Source organism: Stegostoma tigrinum, chromosome 16, assembly GCF_030684315.1.
Source record: "Stegostoma tigrinum isolate sSteTig4 chromosome 16, sSteTig4.hap1, whole genome shotgun sequence".
Taxonomy (NCBI): domain Eukaryota; kingdom Metazoa; phylum Chordata; class Chondrichthyes; order Orectolobiformes; family Stegostomatidae; genus Stegostoma; species Stegostoma tigrinum.
The window spans coordinates 38023973-38044688 of NC_081369.1; the positions used below are offsets into that span (position 1 = coordinate 38023973).

The 20716-nt window shown below is 40.7% G+C and overlaps 1 protein-coding gene across 2 annotated transcripts in view; it reads left to right on the plus strand.

Moving 5' to 3' along the window:
* LOC132210637 (zinc finger protein ZFPM1-like) overlaps positions 1-20716 on the plus strand; it is a 284906-nt gene that overhangs the window by 52665 nt on the left and 211525 nt on the right. For both annotated transcript variants that reach the window (XM_059651716.1, XM_059651715.1), the window contains exon 2: positions 9627-9758. In XM_059651716.1, coding sequence (XP_059507699.1) covers positions 9627-9758 — 132 coding nt within the window. The remainder of the gene's footprint in view (positions 1-9626; positions 9759-20716) is intronic.

The window sequence follows — 20716 nt, forward strand, 5'->3', positions numbered from 1 at the left end:
ATGAAGGAAAATCTATTAAAACAACATCACCAACAGTTTCCTATGAATGTATTGATAATGTTCACAAAATATGAATTTGCATTCCTTTTATTCATTTTGTAAGACAAGATTGCATCCATACTGGTTATTCTCACTTCTCACTCATATTAGACATCTAGTTCTGAATTCCGTTTAACATTATTTTTATTAATTCACAATATGCTGGAGAAGCTGAGCAGGCCTGGCAGTATCTGTGAAGAGAGAAACAAAGTTCATGTTTTGAGTCCAATATGATGATGCTTCAAAACATTGCTTCTATTTGTGTTTAAATGACTAATGCCTGTTTTCACCATTTTGACAGTTTGTGACAATTTTTAAAGTTAGTTTAAATGCTGAAATAAAATGAACTTGGACTTAAACATGTACAGGCCCATACCGGGAACTGAGCATGAAAGTAAGGCCAGAGATAGTAAGAACTGCCGACGTTGGAGTTTGAGATAACAATGTGGAGCCAGAGGAGCACAGCGAGTCAGGCAGCATCAGAGGAGCAGGAAAGCTGACATTTCGGGTTGGGACCCTTCTTCAACAATGGTCCCGAAACATCAACTTTCCTTTTCTGCCTGGCCTGCTGTGCTCCTCCCGCTCCACACTGTGTGCAGGACTGCAGGAAGATTGGCCTGTCAGAAGCTCATTCGCCCTCGGGCCCTGTAAGACCACTTAATCAGACATGCTGTTTTAGTGATGATGCTTATCGTTGATTTGCTGAGCACTGATCAGCTGCCATGTTTTCTACATGACAGTGACTGCATTTCAAAAAGCATTCTTTTGGTTGTAATGTGCTTTGACACTTCATGGTCATGAAGGGTGCTGTAAGTTCCAAACCTCCTTGCTTCAATAAGTTCTACTGTAGTTTATAATCATACTTGAAATTTCATGGTTAAATTTCCAACCATAAAATCATGAGCCATAAGTAAAAAGCACTCAGAACCAAACAAGGTCTGTACCTGATAATCTAAATATCTCTGTAAATGACGCTTGTCCAGCTAAATATTTTGAGTATTTTCTGTTTTTATTTTGTATATTAACAGCTCCTCTGCTTGCTTTTGTGCCAAATAAGTTATACCAGCCTATCACTATTCACCTCAAATTTAGAACCAACTAAACATAGCCCAACACCATTATAGCCCTTACAAATCCTGGGCCATGTTGTCTGACATTAATTGTGCTCATCCTCCTTGCATTTTGTAACCACCTTGCAGTCTTTGGTGTGGTTAGTTACACCTTCTTTCCTTTGTTATCCAGGTTGCAGAACTGTCTGTATTTTCTTGTATTCTCACCTAATAAATCAAAGCCAGCATTTATCCATCAATGTTTCAACTTCCCAACAGAGCACCACTGTGTCTGAAGTTATTTTAAGTATCCCCTTTCCTGAATGCGCTGTCCATTTACAACAACGTCCACGTTATATGTGGGTCAGTACTACATGAATGCTGGCTTTCTAGTCTTTGGGTGAAGTGAGTAGCTTTGGTCTTTTCAGTTTTTAGCTTAAGGAAGTTGCATCTCATCCAAGCCTGGAACTTGAACAAGTAGTCTGACACCACTCTAAGTGGAGTATGCTAGAGGGAAGTGGTGAGTTATTGGTGCAGTTGTGGATTTAAAGATGGAGGTAGGTAGCCTTTATGATGTGAGGATACAGATAATCCTACCTTAAGATTGAATAGGACTATGAAGTTGTACTGTCTTCACACTTTTTCAAGATGAAGAATGTCTACTTGACCTCTGCTACCATTCCTCTTGGTCTACATGAACTCATTCTCTCATTTATGCCTCCATCTCCAGACCTGATGGTTCCAACATTCCTTTGACCTGTTTCCTCGTGCATATCTTTAAATGTGCTGATTAATAACTGTTGTGCATATCCTGTCCTACTCTACGACCCATTTTCATTTACCTTTGTCCTTGCTGACCTCCATGTGTTTCCACTTGGTCATCAGTAGTAAAATTAGCTTTTAATTGCAGATTTTTTATTATTGAATTCAAATTCCACCAATGTCCATGATGAGATATGAATCTTTGTCCCCAGGGCATCAGTCTGGACTTCTGGATTATTAGGATCCAATATCGTTATCACTACAACATGACCTCCCTCTCCTGAAGTCCGTTTACTGCACGTTCTGAAACATTGTCTTTGCAAGTTGTTCCTGTAGTTTTCCCAGTTTATTGGCACTGGTCCAGCCCAATTATTATGACTTTCACTGCCATGCCACAATGTAGTGGGCTTAGTTCCAAGATTGAATGTATCCTTCAGGCTTACAATGTATGATCGTTTAGAAAGAAAGTTATTGAGAATATTATAAGAAACTTATTGGGTGTTGCTTATACTAACAAGGGGCATCCACAGCATCAAGACCCCTGCCCTTTCTAGGAGTGGCGAAACACAAAGAAAACCTGTACTTGACACTCACATTAAAGTATGGTGTTGTCAGTGCCTGATGTGCAATTATGGAATAAATTGTGCAGAAACTTGACAAGTTTATATGTGTGTGGTCAAATGCCTAAGTTATGTCCAATTTTCCCACAACGTTGGTATTTCAACATCAGAATGTACATTGAAAGCCATGTTTGATCTTGAAATTGCTCTCCTTGTATACTACAATACCCATCGAACACACCAGAAAATGCTGGTGTTTATTCTATCAAGGGTAAGTAAGATTTTTAGTGGACTGATATCTAAATTACTGCCAAAAATGCTGTTGATGAAAAATCAAATTATTTAGTTATCAAAGCATGAACTCTCGCCTCCCGAATGTGACCAGTTTTCTTTCTGCTGTCATCTCTTTCGTTTGCTGTGTCTCCCTCGATCTTTACCTTCCTTTCTGCTATTTTCAGTATATGATTTTACACTTGAGTGAATGCACTATGCTAAATTTATGTTTTTGGTTTAGAGTCTGTGTTGTAGAAAGTTCTTCAATGGGGTTGAAGAGCCATGCAATTGTTTTCCAACATATATATGCCTATACAGGATGCTGTTCTGGAACAGTTCTCTTTAAAAAAAAACACAAAACGACCATTCAGAAGCCTGTACAGAGCCTATGAGCTTAAAATATTTGATTTGATTTATTTATTGTCATGCATACCTAAAGTACAGTGAAAGGGTTTGTTTGAGTGGTACAGGCAGATCATAGTTAGCAAGGACATACAGATCATAGGGTGGAAAAAGAATCATAGAGGCATACAGGTTATATCGCACAGGGTGTGTGCAAGGCAAGATCAGCATTAATAAGATCAGTGTTATTTGAAGTTAATGGCTAGGAAGAAGCTGGTCCTGAACCTGCTGGTTCAAGCTTCTGTTTCCTCTGCCTGATGGACGAGGTTGTAGGAGAGCATTACCGAGGTACAATGGGTCTTTGATTGTTGGCAGCCTTTCCATGGCAACAAGCAATGTAAATAGAGTCCATTGATGGGGTCCTCTGATGAAGGGTCTAGGCCCGAAACGTCAGCTTTTGTGCTCCTGAGATGCTGCTGGGCCTGCTGTGTTCATCCAGCCTCACACTGTGTTATCCATTGATAGGTTGGCTTCTGTGATGGTCTGGGCTGTGCACACCATCTTCTGTCATTTTCTTCCAGTCCTGGGCAGAGCAGTTGCCGTACCAGGCCTCTATGAACCCAGACAGTTTTGCTTTCAGCGGTGCATCTGTAGAAGTTGGTGAGGGACCTTATGGACACGTCAAATTTCCTGAGCCACCTGAGGAAGAAGAGATGTTCTTGTGCCTTCGTGATTGCTGCATCTACGTGGGAAACCCAGGATAGGTTGTTGGTTATCTTTACTCCTAGGAACTTGATGTGCTGCAGTCTCTTAGCTTCAGCTTTGTTGATGTAGATGGCGGTGTGTTCACCTCCATTCTTTCTGAAGCTAACGATCAGTTCTTTAGTTTCATCCATGTTGAGGGGCAGGTTGTTCTCATTGCACATTGTCATGAAGCCCTATATCTCCTTTTTTTATCCTGAGTCATTGTTGCTGGATATCTGTCCTACCACTATCGGCAGACTTGTAGATGGCATACGTTCAGAATAATCAACAAGCACCATTACTCACCACTCACCTGTCAAATTTGTTGTTATTTTTTCATAATTATTCCTCCTGTTTCTTTTACCCATACCATATAATCTAGAATAAAGGATAGAATCTTTATCCCTTCATCCTTTGAAAATCATTTGAAACAGTTTTTCGTTGAGGTGTGAGCCTTGCTGATGAGTCCAGCAATAATTACCTATCGCTGATTGTTTCGAACAGGAGGTTCTTTCTTGAACTGCTACAATCCATTTTAAATTGCCCATAAGATCACCCATATTGCTGTGAGAAAGGGAGTCCCAGGATTTTGACGAATAGCTGTATATGAGCAGTAATATTATTTGTAGTAAGGATGACCTCTGACTTTCAAGAAGTGGCATTCCCACTGGCGGAAGTTGCAGAGTTGGAAAGTGCAGTTGAAAGAGTTTTGGTAATTTGCTTCAGCACATCTTAACAATGTACACACTGCTGCTTCTGGGCGGTGATGCGGTTCGCTGCCTATTGGAAGTTTTATTCATGATCAACTCAAAAACTTGATTTTTTTTCCCTTTTACTGTAACAGAGAAATAAAGATAGTGAAAGATTATTTTTCCTAGTTGAATCAGTTACCAGAGCATAGATGAGCATCGTCAGGGAAAAAAAATCTTAGGCACGATTTCACCATCTTATTTAATATTAAGAGGTATTTTTTCCTACTAGTTATTTTTAAACAGGCATGGAAGAATATAGGGAAAACGGAAGTGAAGTTAGATCTGAGTAGATAGGGGTAAGTTTAACAATTGTACACCGCCCAATAAATGGCTTGGTTTGGGTGGGGTGAAACATTAAAAGAAAATGGAGATATCAAACCTGAACCGTTCATCAATTTTGAACCTGAACATTATGATTTTAACGGAGGTGGAACAAAGGTAAATATTTCTTTATTATAATGAGGTTATGTGCCTCAGATTTAATCTCCATTTTAATTTTAATCAAGTTAAAGCAAAGCTTTTTTACTTCACCAGTCAGAGGAAATCCTGCTCTTTCAGAGTTCTCAATCTCAAAAGAACACATATTCCCTATCTGCCTCCAAACAAATGACGACTTACACATTTACTTGACTGAAGACCTCTTAAATTATAATATCTAAAGTTCTAAAATAAACTGATGTATTTAATGTTCTGGGTATTTTCGATAAATCACCTCTCGAATGTGAGTATTTCTCTTAACTCTATGTAAATTATTTGTATTTCTGTGTTTTGTTCAATGAAGTGCAACTGCGGGTCTATATATGGAATTATTTTGAAATCCATTGAGCATTGAGTGTGAACATTGACAAGTCATCTTGCAGCTTTATAAGACTTGAGCCAGGCCACATTTGGAGTCTGAGATAATAAGGTGTAGAGCCGGATGAAAGCAGCAGGTCAAGCAGCATCAGAGAAGCAGGAAGGCTGACGTTTCGGGCCTAGACCCTTCAGAAATTTGGAGTCTTGTGTGCAGTTCTGGTTCCCACACTTCAGAAAGGATGTGGAGGCTTTGGAGAAGGTGCGAAGAGATTCATCAGGATGCTGCCTGGACTGGAGTGTATCAGCCATAAGGAGAGGTTGGATAAACTTGTATCGTTCTTGCTAGAGAGTTGGAGGCTGAGGGACAGCCTGATAGAAGTACATAAAGTTAGGAGAGGCGTGGATAGTTGGAGTCTTTTTCCCAGGTGGAAATGTCAAATGCTAGGGGCATAGGTTTCAAGTGAGTAGGGGAAATTTAAAGGAGCTGTGCAAGGCAAGTTTTTTGCACAGGCAGTAGGTAGTGCCAGGGAAGGTGGTAGAAACAGATATGATAGTGTTTTAAGAGGCATTTAGATGGACACATGAATAAGTGGGGAATAGCAGGGTGTGAACTATATGCAGACAGATGGGATTAACTTAGAATGGCAACATGGTTGTCATTGTTCTATGTATGTTCATGCATTTTCTGTAAACATCTTGCCCTAAAAGTTTTTTGTTTTTCCCAGTGCTGTTAAATTGTAGTTAATGGTCAACCAATAAATCTGAGGGAGCAATACATGGATAAACAACAAGTGCAAAACAGCTGACAAATAAATAAAATAACTGACCTGACAAAGGAATGCAATTTAGTTCACTTCTAAATCTTGCAATGGCTTCAGTAAAATTTGCTATGAAATATAACCGGCTGGTGAGTTTGATTTCTGCTCTAATTTTTTACTGTTTTCTGCCTTTTGGTCAATATGGCATTATTTGAGAAATTGATATCATTTCTTACTAAAAACAAAAATAATTTGCCACTTAAAATGTGAATAGTCTCAACCAGCAAGGCAAAATAGATGAACATTCGTGTAAATCCCAACAATCAGCAACATTTTAACTGTTCCAAGTGGCATTGAACCAGTGAAGCAGTTCATAATCTGCAGTATTGTAGAAATGTACAGTTCCATGCAAACCTATATTTAACCACATATTTATATTGATTTAACAATATGTGAAGACCCGAGAACAAATTGTATGTGGTGCATGTGTATCCGTCGGTTGTGACTTTGCTGATTTTGTTATCGTGTGAACCTACTTGTAGCTAACAAATCTTATACTTTGTCTCTTACTGCATTCTCAGTATATAAAGAAAGTACGTTTTTCAAAACAAATTGCTTAAGTTGTAGCTACACAGCAACTTGCATTTCTCTTGGAAAATTTACTACTTTAAAAAAGACAAGAAGAAATTTCACAAGAGCTTTATCAAGTAAAAACATTGTATCACTTCAAGCCGCAAGCCAATTGGGTATTTGATATTTAGAATATTTCAACATCTGGACCACAAAAAGGGACATTAGAACTACTGACCACAGCAGGACACTGATTGTGGATGATCAGCCATGATCATAATGAATGGTGGTGCTGGCTCAAAGGGCCAAATGGCCTACTCCTGCACCTATTGTCTATTGTCAGTGGGTTTTAAACAGTATCCAAAAGAAGGAAAAAGGGGTATAGCAATTTGGGGAAAGAATTCCAGGACCGAGGTAGCTGAAAGCCTAACTGGCAATGGTGGAGCAAATTAAAACCAGGGATATGCAAGATGCCAGAATTGGACAACTGCCAATTTCTCAGAGGCTTGTAGATTAGGAAGAGGTTGCGGAGTTTCAGGGGGTGAAGTAAGCAGAGGTATTTGAAAAGAAGGATGAGAGTTTTAAAATCGTGATGCTTATTTGGAAGTCTGCATACATCAGTGAATGCAATGTGATGGATGAGCGGACTGTATAAGTTAGGATATTGGCAGCAGAAATTTAGATGAGCTTATGTATATGGATAGAGGAATATGACTTTGAAATCATGCTGATTCTACCCAAAATAAATAAATAAATGTCAGTGTAACTGGTATATTAATATTAAGAAGAAATAAAATTTCTATTATATGAAACCTGTTAATAGAATAAATTGTCCAGAGATTGCATATTTCATGAGGACACTGGAGGATTTCGCCAAGGATTCTCTGTTCCTCACTGGGGGCAATCTTTCCATTAGCTTTTTAGCCAAAGAACAAAAATGTCATAGTGGAGAAGCTTTGGATATATGACAATGTTGCATTTTCTTAACATTTAAAAATTCATGACCCTGCAGTTCTTGTGTCCTAATAATAGAAATGCCTAATGTGAAATTGTGCCATTCAACGTAAGAACTTGGAAAATGGCAATCTGCCAGTCATGAGTTAATTGCTCCCAAGCAGGGTCTAAGCGGGGTTGTGGCAATTACCTTGAGTGCCTGTCAGGCAAAGAAAGTAAGGATGGAGCAATTTGTATTTTCTGATCTTGATTGTTAGCCATGCCTTTTACTAGAAAGTGCACATATGTAGATGAGAACAGGGTTAGCATTTAATAAGATGATCCCATTGGTCAAACAGCATGGAAATATTCGTTGTGCGTTCCCATTCTTAAAGAAATTGACAGTAACATTAAATCATCTTTTTTTCCTTGATGGCAGGAATACACCTGTTACAGAAGTCATTTAATTAGGAAACCACAAACATTGTGTTTCACGTTATCTCTCACAGCAGCCCTGTTGTTGATTACAAAATGGATCTACCAAATCACATTTTAAATAATGAGATGTTTTAAAACCTCTATCAAATGTTTCCAGGTGTGAACTTGGCATATTTTGATGATCTGTGTTATTATAACAACAACTGAAATTTGTCTTGACTTGTATTGCATCCTTTGAATTATGTATCTTTGCTATTGAGCAAAATATAGCATTTCACCCTTCTGAAAATGGTAAGACTATTTCTGTGACTAATAAATCATGATCTGTTTTGTTTAATTAAATAACTACTTTAACGGTTTACAAAATGGAATTGGATAGGCTGCTGCAGAGAAAACAGTGCAGGGCTACAGCAAAGGGAACTAAGTCTGGGAAATAAGCCTGGCTAAATTATTTTTGTGAAGCACCATGGGTTTGACAAGACAAATGTAACCCTCTTTTTGTGATTATATTCATTCTTGATTATTTGGCAAAAAGAAACTCTTCAGCTCCAGGTTGAGCAATTCCATTTTTGCTGTTTCAGAGACTGTGTGTATCTGTTAACCATTATGGATCAATATTTTTAATTTGAATGTTCAAATCAAGCTTAACCAAAAATAGGTCAAAAATATGAAAACTCATATTTCTGTAAAGAGAATGTCGCTGAAACTTCTTTTATTTACACTCATCGGGGAAAACACCAGAAAGTTCAAATAATGTCAACAATTTATGCTGCAGAAGAAAGGGATGCTGAGTGATTGACACTGACTCTAAAGAAGACATTGTCATGTGAAAACATCAGGAAATTATACGGTCTCCCAACCCCTCTAGTAGTTCAAAAACTGTGTGAGGCATGAACATATTCCCTTGTTTACAGAGCAGAGGTTACCCGTTTATGAATGTATATCATTTCTAAAAAGAGTAAATAACTTGAGTTATGTGCTTGACTAAAGTGATTGCTAGTGTAACTACCGGCACACACAAACTGTTGAGCAAGTGTTGCGAATTATGGAATTACACCTAAGAGTCGATTTTTCTGGCTTGTGTTTTGCAAGCATGACCCTAACTGAAATCTAAATTCTCCCAGATGTTACACCCCAGATTCTGTGCAGAAGAAGGAAATTTAGAGTTTTAACTTTGATTTTTAAAAAAAAATAACCTTGTTTAATAAAGAAATGCATGACTATATGAAACAAATAGCACCTAATGTTCGTAAGTATTCACTCTGTTTTATAACCTTATTCCTGATGTTCAAAAATTTATGTATGTTGTTCTCCGACTAGTAAAATTTACATAATCTGCTCATAGATATGTTCAGTTGAGAAGTTAGCATAAGCACCAATGCAGGCACACAGTGACTTCATTCTGTGTTGTCATTTCGATGATCAGATGCTGACAAAACTTTTGTGCAAGTAATATTTTTTGTGAAAATAGCCTCAAGTTGATTTATTTGGATTTCCAGTAGTCATGATCAATATGTTAGCTGAAAAAACTTGATTTTGAGTCAAGGAAATCTCTCACATGCTACTTTGAGTTTTTCTTTGATTTATTAAAGGAATTTCTTTTGTTTAAAGGTTCCGTCGATGAAATGGAGGAAGGTGAGGAGAATCTAACTGATGACAACAATATGTCTGAAAGAGAAGCAGCTGCTTCAGTCCACGATGAATCAGTGGACTGTGATACATCAAGTCCTTTTTATAGTGAAGGTAATTTGATGCTACTGTTATCGATTTCATCTTTTTTTTTACAGTTTAGACTTTGGATCGTAGAAGTTCCAGCTTAACGACCTAAATACTGCCATATTTTGTGATCCTATACTAATATGTAGTATAATAGTTTACAAATGTAAACCAATGCATTTTTCAACTCCTGCCCCCTTTGCTGGAGATTCTTCTCTTCAACATCTCTGGTCTCCTGCACAAAATGTCTACAACCCTTTTTTCCACATTTCCTTCCAGAATATCTATTTATTATGAATGTCTTTGTCTTTTTTTTAAACCAAATAAAATTTTGAATGCTATGAATGAATTAAGTGTACTTGTTTGCGGTGTATAATATGTTTTGTTTGTGTTAAGAAGCAATAAACAAAAAACAAATGAAACACAAGCTAATAAATATATAGTGAGACAAAGCTGTTAATAGTACAATATGTTGACACAAATGAAACTTGACTATCTACATTTAATGGTGGCAGATAGCTGACAAAAGGTAGCTGTGTTTTCTCTTGCTAGCCAATGTTTCTTGTTCATTGTACATTTTCACATGGATTTTGTATGCTTGATTTTGTAGATTATCAAACTGTGACTGTGAAACATCAAACATTTTTGGATTGCCAGTGAAATAATTTGATGTTTTGAGCAGAAATCGTTCAGGGAAATATAAATCTGTATGATATTGCATGTTCACAGTAAAAATTGGATGTTTCTAAACTGAAATTGCATTACTAGCATTTTGCTGTTTCCATCTCCAAATCACTAACTGCTTGTGGAGTATCTATAGTTGTAGAGACATGCAGCATGGAAACAGGCCCTTCAGTCCACACTGCCTATACCAACCAAGAGCCACCAAACCACACTAGTCCCATTTACTTGCATTTGGCCCATAGCCTAAATGCCCTGGCATTTTAAGTACTCATCCAGATGCTGCTTAAATCTTCTGAGAGTACCTCCCTCCACCACCCCCTCAGGCAGCAAGCTCTACACTTCTACCACCCACTGAATTTTCTTTTTCTGATATCTCCTCTAAACCACTTACTCCTCACCTCTAACTTGTAGCCTCTAGTCTTGGCCCACCATGTGGAAAAAATTCCCGTGATCTACCCTGTCTGGGTTCACAATTTTGTGTACTTTAATCAGATTCCCTCTTAGCCACCTCTGCTGCAAGGAAAACAAACCCAGCCATCATGTCTCTCATAACTGAGACTTTTCATCGCACGTAAAATCCTGGTGAATCTCCTCTGCATTCTTTCCAGTGTAATCATATCTTTCCGATACTGAAGAAGTTTTAAACAAAAAGGATGTTAAAATTTCTAAACCATTATTAAGCTACCAATCACTATAAGGGCTGCTTTAACATAATTCAAACAGATTTTTAAAGCCATAATGTTTATAAGGAGCAAAAACAGAAATTGCTGACAAAACCTAGCAAGTCTGGTAGCATTTGTGGGAAGAAAGCAGAGTTAATGTTTCGGGTCCACTGACTCTTATTCAGGAATTCTGATGAAGAGTCAGCCAGTGGATGCAAAATGTTTACGGTTTTCTCCCCACAGATGTTGCCAGTCCTGAATTTCACTAGCAATTTCTGCCTTTGTTTCAGATCTCCTGCACACACAGTTCTTTGTTTTATTTTAGTGTTTATGAAGAGCATATCTGAACATTAAATTTGTGTGGAAAAGATTTTAGTCTAATAAATTTGTGAATGCCTGGTGTCACATGAACATTACGGTAACTCAATGCCATAGTTGTTGTTCAATGATGATGAACATTTTGACAAGTTGTAGATTGGCAAAAGGCAAGTTATGTCTGACAAGTGGAAGTTATTTATAAAAATTGTGTTGACGTTAGTTATGTTATTTAGCTGAGGAAACCTGTTCTTACTTGCTCTGACCTTGATATATTCTTGCATTGTGGAATTAAAGATTGAATGCTAACTGCCCTTAACATAACCTGGCAGCCCAATCAATAGTTTCAAGCCAATGTATTTTTAAAAAAAAGGAAAATTTAAATAGGATACACTGTGCTTTGGGCATCAAATTCAAATATAAGGATCACCGAGATGACTTTGCCAAAACCACCCTCACCAAAATCTGTAGAATGGTTGTGAAATTGAGAGAGGTATATAACGGATGTGGAATGACAGACTGCCATAATTATGCTCTCAAAATTATCTCTATTTCACAAATTCCTTGACTCTTTGTTCCTGAGGGGAACAGTACCATTTCTGTTTGAATTCCTTAGCATTGACTTTGCACCACACAAAGTCTCTAGCTTCAGGCCAAACATTGACAAAGCAGCTTCTAACTTCTTACCATCCACTTTCCTCCTCTCCCTCAACTGTTAAATAAGTTAAGTTTTATGTGTTAAACATCACATGGAGAAAGCATTGACTATAACAAGAGCACATATAGTTTTGAGTGGAGCCTCTGTAATACCCAGGGTGGAGAGTAACTTGGGTGTGCTACTACAGACCGAGCTGACTTGAGTATTGAGGGACAGTAACACTCAATTGGAATTTGTCAGTGGTGAGGGCCAACATGAAGGAATAGTCTACTTGACCGTATCCTCACCGGTGTATCTATCAAACACCTTTGAATTAATGGGCAGTAGCTGTGTAAATACAAAATTGGATGAGAGTTAAAAGCAGAGTGTTATGTTGGATGATCAGTTTTTTCAGAAGGGTAACGGACTATAGTGTGCAGTGATATTTCCAAATGGGTTGCTGTTAGGACAACTGCTGTTTTGAATACGTTAATGGCATGGCCAAGACCTGGGTGTACAGAATATAATTTCAAGTTTGCAGGTTACTAGGAAAAGTAACAAATGATAAGCAGGATGCTAATATACTGATGAACTGGGTAGACTCATGGCAGATAAACTTTAATGCAAGTGAGTGTAAATGACTTCATATTGCTAGGAAATGTGAAGCACTGTAGTATTGACTCAACAATGCAGTTTTAACTGGGAACCAAGAACTGAGAGGCTTGATGATATATGTACACAAATCTTTGAAGGTAGCACTTGAGAAAGCTGCTTAGAAAGGCAAGAGTACATAGTTCATAAATAGAGGCACAGAGTTCATAGGAAGAGATATTCAAAACCAAGATTTTTGACAGAGTGAAATGATGGATGAAAGACATAGCCCATTGTGCATAGAAGGAGGCCATTTGTCTGATCTCCTGCTGGCTCACTTTCGAGACGTTTTCTAATCCACTCATGGGACATGGCTGAGCTAGCATTTATTGCCCTTGGGAGTGTGGTGGTGAGCTGCCTTCATGAACCAATGCAGTCCAAGTAGGTCAACCTACAATACAGTTCAGGAGGGAATTTCAGGATTTTGACCTGGTGTCACTGAAGGTACAATGATATATTTCCAAGGCAGGATGGTGACTAACTTGGACAGCTTGTAGGTGGTAGTGTTCCATGTATCTGCTCCCTTTGTCTTTCCAGATGATAGTGGGTTATGGTTTTGGAAGGGCCTGCTTAGAATCTTTGAATTTTTGCAACGCATGTTATAGATAGTACACGCTGCTGCTACAGAGCGTAGGTGGTGGAGGGAGTGGATGGTAATCAATGTGCTAAGGAGGCTGCTTTGTTCTGGACGGTGTCAAACCTCTTGCCTGTTGTTGGAGCTGCATTCATCCAGATAATTGAGGACTATTCCATCACACATGACATGAGCCTTCTAGGCAGTGGACAGGCTTTGGGGAGTCAAGAGCTGAGTTTGTCACTGCAGGATTCTTAGCGTCTGAGCTCCCCCAAACCGAGGGCTCATAGTATCACTACCTAAATGCCTATCTGGACTCCATTTTTTCCCCTTTGGTCCAGGAACTCCCTACCTACATCCGTGACACCACCCACACCCTCCACCTCCTCCAGAACTTCCAATTCCCTGGCCCCCAACACCTCATTTTCACCATGGACGTCCAGTCCCAATACACCTGTATTCCTCATGCAGATGGCCTCAAGGCCCTCTGCTTCTTCCTGTCCCGCAGGCCTGACCAGTCCCCCTCCACCGACACCCTCATCCGCCTAGCCGAACTCGTCCTCACCCTCAACAACTTCTCTTTTGATTCCTCCCACTTCCTACAGACAAAGGGGCACCCGCATGGGCCCCAGCTATGCCTGCCTCTTTGTAGGTTACGTGGAACAGTCCCTCTTCCGCACCTAGACAGGCCCCAAACCTCACCTCTTCCTCCGTTACATTCATGACTGTATCAGCGCCACCTCTTGCTCCCCAGAGAAGCTCGAACAGTTCATCCATTTCACCAACACCTTCCACCCCAACCTTCAGATCACCTGGGCCATCTCCAACACATCCCTCACCTTCCTGGACCTCTCAGTCTCCATCTCAGGCAACCAGCTTGTAACGGATGTCCATTTCAAGCCCACCGACTCCCACAGCTACCTAGAATACACCTCCTCCCACCCACCCTCCTGCAAAAATTCCATCCCCTATTCCCAATTCCTCCGCCTCCGCCGCATCTGCTCCCACGATGAGGCATTCCACTCCCGCACATCCGAGATGTCCAAGTTCTTCAAGGACTTCCCCCCACAGTGGTCGAGAACGCCCTTGACCGCATCTCCCGCATTTCCCGCAACACATCCCTCACACCCCGCCCCTGCCACAACCGCCCAAAGAGGATCCCCCTCGTTCTCACACACCACCCCACCAACCTCCGGATACAATGCATCATCCTCCGACACTTCCGCAATCTACAATCCGACCCCACCACCCAAGACATTTTTCCATCCCCACCGTCTGCTTTCCGGAGAGACCACTCTCTCCGTGACTCGCTTGTTCACTCCACACTGCCCTCCAACCCCACCACACCTGGCACCTTCCACTGCAACCGCAGGAAGTGCTACACTTGCCCCCACACCTCCTCCCTCACCCCTATCCCAGGCCCCAAGATGACTTTCCATATTAAGCAGAGGTTCACCTGCACATCTGCCAATGTGGTATACTGCATCCACTGTACCCGGTGTGGCTACCTGTACATTGGGGAAACCAAGCGGAGGCTTGGGGACCGCTTTGCAGAACACCTCCGCTCGGTTCGCAATAAACAACTGCACCCCCCAGTCGCAAATCATTTCCACTCCCCCTTCCATTCTTTAGATGACATGTCCATCATGGGCCTCCTGCAGTGCCACAATGATGCCACCCGAAGGTTACAGGAACAGCAACTCATATTCCGCTTGGGAACCCTTAAAGCCCAATGGTATCAACGTGGACTTCACCAGCTTCAAAATCTCCCCTTCCCCCACTGCATCCCAAAACCAGCCCACTTCTTCCCCTCCCCCCTCACTGCACCACACATCCAGCCCAGCTCTTCCCCTCCCCCCACTGCATCCCAAACCCAACCCAGCTTGTCTCTGCCTCCCTAACCTGTTCTTCCTCTCACCCATCCCTTCCTCCCACCCCAAGCCGCACCTCCCATTTCCTACCTACTAACCTCATCCCACCTCCTTGACCTGTCCATCTTCCCTGGACTGACCTATCCCCTCCCTACCTCCCCACCTATACTCTCCTCTCCACCTATCTTCTTTTCTCTCCATCTACGGTCCGCCTCCCCCTCTCTCCCTATTTATTCCAGAACCCTCACCCCATCCCCATCTCTGAAGGGTCTAGGCCCAAAACGTCAGCTTTTGTGCTCCTGAGATGCTGCTTGGCCTGCTGTGTTCATCCAGCTCCACACTTTATTATCTTAAATGCCAGACAACTGGATTCAAGTCTCTGTTTCCAGAGGTGTCGTGGATTGGCTAAACAGGCTGATTTTTAAAATAAGATCTGGAAACAGGATTGGAAACTATGTGAAGTTAAGATGGATTGCAAGAAAGAGCTCTATCAGTACCATTCTCCTGTGCTCTACCCCTGTAATCTATAAATGTATTTTCCTCAATGCTCACCTGGCTTTCTTTTGAAACTCTTGATTGTCTCTTATTCCACCACCCACAAATCTGATTGTGACCAAAAGAAAATGGGAAAGTTAGAATTATTTTTACGCTGCAGGTTCATTTAATATATGGATTGTCTTTCAAGGAATAGTGATTGATGCAGCATCTATAAATACTTTTTTGAAGGCAGCTCTATAAATATTTAGAGATAATGGGAACTGCAGATGCTGGAGATTCCAAGATAATAAAATGTGAGGCTGGATGAACACAGCAGGCCAAGCAGCATCTCAGGAGCACAAAAGCTGACGTTTCGGGCCTAGACCCTTCATCAGAGAGGGGGATGGGGGGAGGGAACTGGAATAAATAGGGAGAGAGGGGGAGGCGGACCGAAGATGGAGAGTAAAGAAGATAGGTAGGGAGGGGATCGGTCAGTCCAGGGAAGACGGACAGGTCAAGGAGGTGGGATGAGGTTAGTAGGTAGCGGGGGGTGCGGCTTGGGGTGGGAGGAAGGGATGGGTGAGAGGAAGAACCGGTTAGGGAGGCAGAGACAGGTTGGACTGGTTTTGGGATGCAGTGGGTGGGGGGGAAGAGCTGGGCTGGTTGTGTGGTGCAGTGGGGGGAGGGGATGAACTGGGCTGGTTTAGGGATGCAGTAGGGGAAGGGGAGATTTCGAAACTGGTGAAGTCCACATTGATACCATATGGCTGCAGGCTGCATTCCACATTAAGCAGAGGTTCACCTGCACATCTGCCAATGTGGTATACTGCATCCACTGTACCCGGTGCGGCTTCCTCTACATTGGGGAAACCAAGCGGAGGCTTGGGGACCGCTTTGCAGAACACCTCCGCTCAGTTCGCAACAAACAACTGCACCTCCCAGTCGCAAACCATTTCCACTCCCCCTCCCATTCTCTTGATGACATGCCCATCATGGGCCTCCTGCACTGCCACAATGATGCCACCCGAAGGTTGCAGGAACAGCAACTCATATTCCGCCTGGGAACCCTGCAGCCATATGGTATCAATGTGGACTTCACCAGTTTCAAAATCTCCCCTTCCCCTACTGCATCCCTAAACCAGCCCAGTTCATCCCCTCCCCCCACTGCACCACACAACCAGTCCAGCTCTTCCCCCCCCCCCACCCACTGCATCCCAAAACCAGTCCAACCTGTCTCTGCCTCCCTAACCGGTTCTTCCTCTCACCCATCCCTTCCTCCCACCCCAAGCCGCACCCCCCGCTACCTACTAACCTCATCCCACCTCCTTGACCTGTCCGTCTTCCCTGGACTGACCGATCCCCTCCCTACCTCCCCACCTACACCCTCTCCACCTATCTTCTTTACTCTCCATGTTCGGTCCGCCTCCCCCTCTCTCCCTATTTATTCCAGTTCCCTCCCCCCATCCCCCTCTCTGATGAAGGGTCTAGGCCCGAAACGTCAGCTTTTGTGCTCCTGAGATGCTGCTTGGCCTGCTGTGTTCATCCAGCCTCACATTTTATTATCTATAAATATTTAGTTGGTGAGGTAGTTGATATTGAAGAGAGGAAAAAAATCCGTTCTCTTGCCTAAAGATGTTAGCTTTTAGGGAGTCTGCAAATATGTGGGAGTATTTCATAACCTAAAGCAAGTTAATATGAGTTCCAGTGAATTGTTTTTAAAAGTACTTCTAAAGTACCTTGGGAAAAATTACAGGTGTTATTCTCAAGGCAAAACCAGATATTAGTGCCATTAGTGAAAGTCGAACTGATATCACCGATACATTTCAAACAGCATAATACTGGTGAAATTGCTGTAAGTTGATCAATTTCTCTCCCTCGAGTCATATTGCCTTTTATACCTCTAATTCGTAATGGTTTTTATCAGAACTCCTGTCATAAGAAAAATAAATTTCTCCATCGTTATGTGCACTGAATAAATGGTAATCACTTGATAATCTTGATAAGAGGCTCTTTTCTGGGGGAAAAAATAGTTACTTGTTCACTTTAATATGTAATCCTTGCATTAGCTCCTGAAAAATTGTGTTATGTGGATTTCCATGTGCGTCATTGAGCATTTTTATCCAGATGTCGAGATTGTTATTAATGCTTTGACAATTTAAGACTCCTAACCTTTATGTGGGAATTGGTCGGTAGGAGGTTTGGTTGAAATGGCACTTAATTGCCTTGTAACCTATATTGGATAGATTTCAGAGTTGAAACTATGAGGATATATGTAACTACTTGTAGAGTCACAGAATCTTGACATTTTGCTTCAAATGGCTAAAAATACATCTATTATTCAACCTTGCAAACATATCTGTTTCATAGACCTGGTTAAGTTTCTACATTGTTTCTTTGCCTACAAACTCTATTTGTGTGCTAGCTGTCAATTCCTCATGACTATAGAGTACAGAAAAACATGTAATGTCCATTTTTGCTCTAGAATTGTTGAGAATTCTTGAGAAAACTCTTATGTTGAGAAAGAAACTAATTTCAATTAGTGAAATTTCACCGCTGTCCTCTTTGCTTTGTATTGGATTTTTAAAATTGCATTTTTTTTTTGCTGGAAATTTGAGTTTTGCTTAAATGCCTTTCACAAGTGTTCCAATTGGTACACCACTGCCAAGTGATGAACATCTGACCCTCAAGTTGTTGTTGACCCAAATAGATTTTTGGTCTATTCATAATATTGCTTCAAGTTGACAGAAATGCCTTGAAGCAGCATTAGAACTTGTTGGCATTTACTTGAATTCTTTATTACATGTATGTCCTAAAATGCAGGTTGAAGCCAAAGCTACAAAATTGGGAAGAACTTGAAACTTTTTTTTGAAGAAGTCTCTGATCAAGATGACCCTTTTAAAGTTATTCATTGTGCAAGTTTAAAGTTATTAAAGATACCTCATGTTGCTAAATTGGTGCAGTTTATACAAGCATTTGTGTTAGCCTTGGTTTCAGCAGGATTATTTCTTACTAGGCAGCACCAGCCTATAATTCAGATTTTGTTGTCAACATGTTCTTTCTGCTGCACAACCTGGAATCAATCTGTTTCAGTTTGTGTGCTTGAGGTTTTTTTGCTATTGTTTCTGCTGACCACTTCAAGTCTGCTTATTTAGAGAGAAAAGGTGGAGAAGGACATATTTTCGTCTGGCATTTGTATATCATTATGATTGCTGAGGAGACTGGCATCTTTTAAGAAGAGTTTTGAACTCCCAGTGACTGGCTCAAATGATCACTTGACAGCATTTCATGTTTTAAGACTTCTGTTGAACATCTACATCAACTAAATATTACTTACATGGCGACTCATACCTTTTTCTGTACTTTTGTGCATGTTTAACTTCTAACTTCCTAAAACAACCAAAGACCCCATGCAAATAGTTTTAATATTGCCCTCTACTCTGCGGAATTGTAGTTTTTGCAACAACCTGTTCAAAATGACTTATTGCTTCCAACTTGTCTTCATCCAGTGTCCAATAAGTTTGTGTACTTCAATCTTTGGAGATCCCTGAACTGGTATTCAGAAGTAATACCGACTCTGGAAATGACTCCTTCAAGCCTCCCCAGGACAAATTTTCCAGTGTCTTTAAACCTGTTGAAAGATATTGTCTCTGAACTTTGGTACCTCAGAGACCAGCTTCTTCTCCAGCTGAGGCTGTTTACCCTGCCTCCATAAAGCCAGGCCAAATGTCTCTGCCTTTCTTCAGGTGTGAAAGTGATCACCTGAGTTTCACCAGGATTTAATCTGGGCCCCTGTGCCCCGTGACAACTTTTTTGTTTAATGCCAAACAGACCTAGTCAGAGATCACGTACTCCATTTTGCCTTGAATTAAAGCATGTAGTTTGAAGCATAATCATCTCAAGTCTTGTTCTTATGATATTGACAGCTTCTGAATAGGATAAACTCAACATCTGAGTTGCATCAGATTACATCCTACTGTGCTACTGGATTTAATGGTAAATGACAGATTTACAGTACAAGCTGCCCTTACTAACTGTATGCCTAAGTAATCTGGATTTAGGTTTGTGTGATCAATATTGAACTTTGCTGATTCGATAAATTGACAAGTATAACATCTTGATGTTGATTACATAACAAGTTTTTTTTTTAAGGAGATCAGAAAGGTTACAATCAGTCATTACTGTTTTTTAAAAAGTACATGTATTATTGAAGTAACAATATGTATTTACCATAATCTTTTATACTAATTCCATTAATCTTAGTCACGCCCCTTCCACAAAGCTAGCCACGCCTTGGGTCAAAATTATGAGCTGCCACCTATTGTATTGTGTCAAGAATGTTCTTCCAATTGCATTAATTTCTTACCTCCACTTGTAGGTACACATTAAAAAAAACATGTTTTGTACCAGAGATAGTAGGAACTGCAGATGCTGGAGAATCTGGGTTAACAAATTGTAGAGCTGGATGAACACAGCAGGCCAAGCAGCATCAGAGGAGCAGGAAGGCTGACATTTCAGGCCTAGACCTCTTTGAGAAGAAGGGTCAAGGCCTGAAACATCAGCCTTCCTGCTCCTCTGAGGCTGCTTGGCCTGCTGAGTTTATCCAGCTCCAAACCATATTATCTCTTTTTTTGTACCAAGTTTGTTTTACTTTACTGAGTAGTAGGGTAGGGTTTACAAACTATTGAATTGTCATATTTTTAGGTCTTTATAAAGCAGCTTACACTCAAGTGAAAGATGTTAAACCCATTTTTGGTTGTATTAATGTAACTGGCCCTTATCACTCAAATTTATCAACAAATATAACGAAACAGAGTTTAAAAGAAGTAAAAGTTGCATTCTGTTACATGGCCTATTTGCATTCATTTAAGGAAGATTTTAAGTTAGTGTTCATACAAATAGATTTCAGCAGAATTGAAATCTATCTGAACCAAAGCAATTTCATAATTTTACAACAGTACTCGTGGGAATAGCACGGACTCTAAATCCAGAGATAGCGGGAACTGCAGGTGGTGGAGAATCTGAGATAACAAGGTGTAGAGCTGGATGAATACAGCAGGCTAGGCAGCATCAGAGGAGCAGGAAGGCTGATGTTTCGGGTCTGGACACTTCTTCAG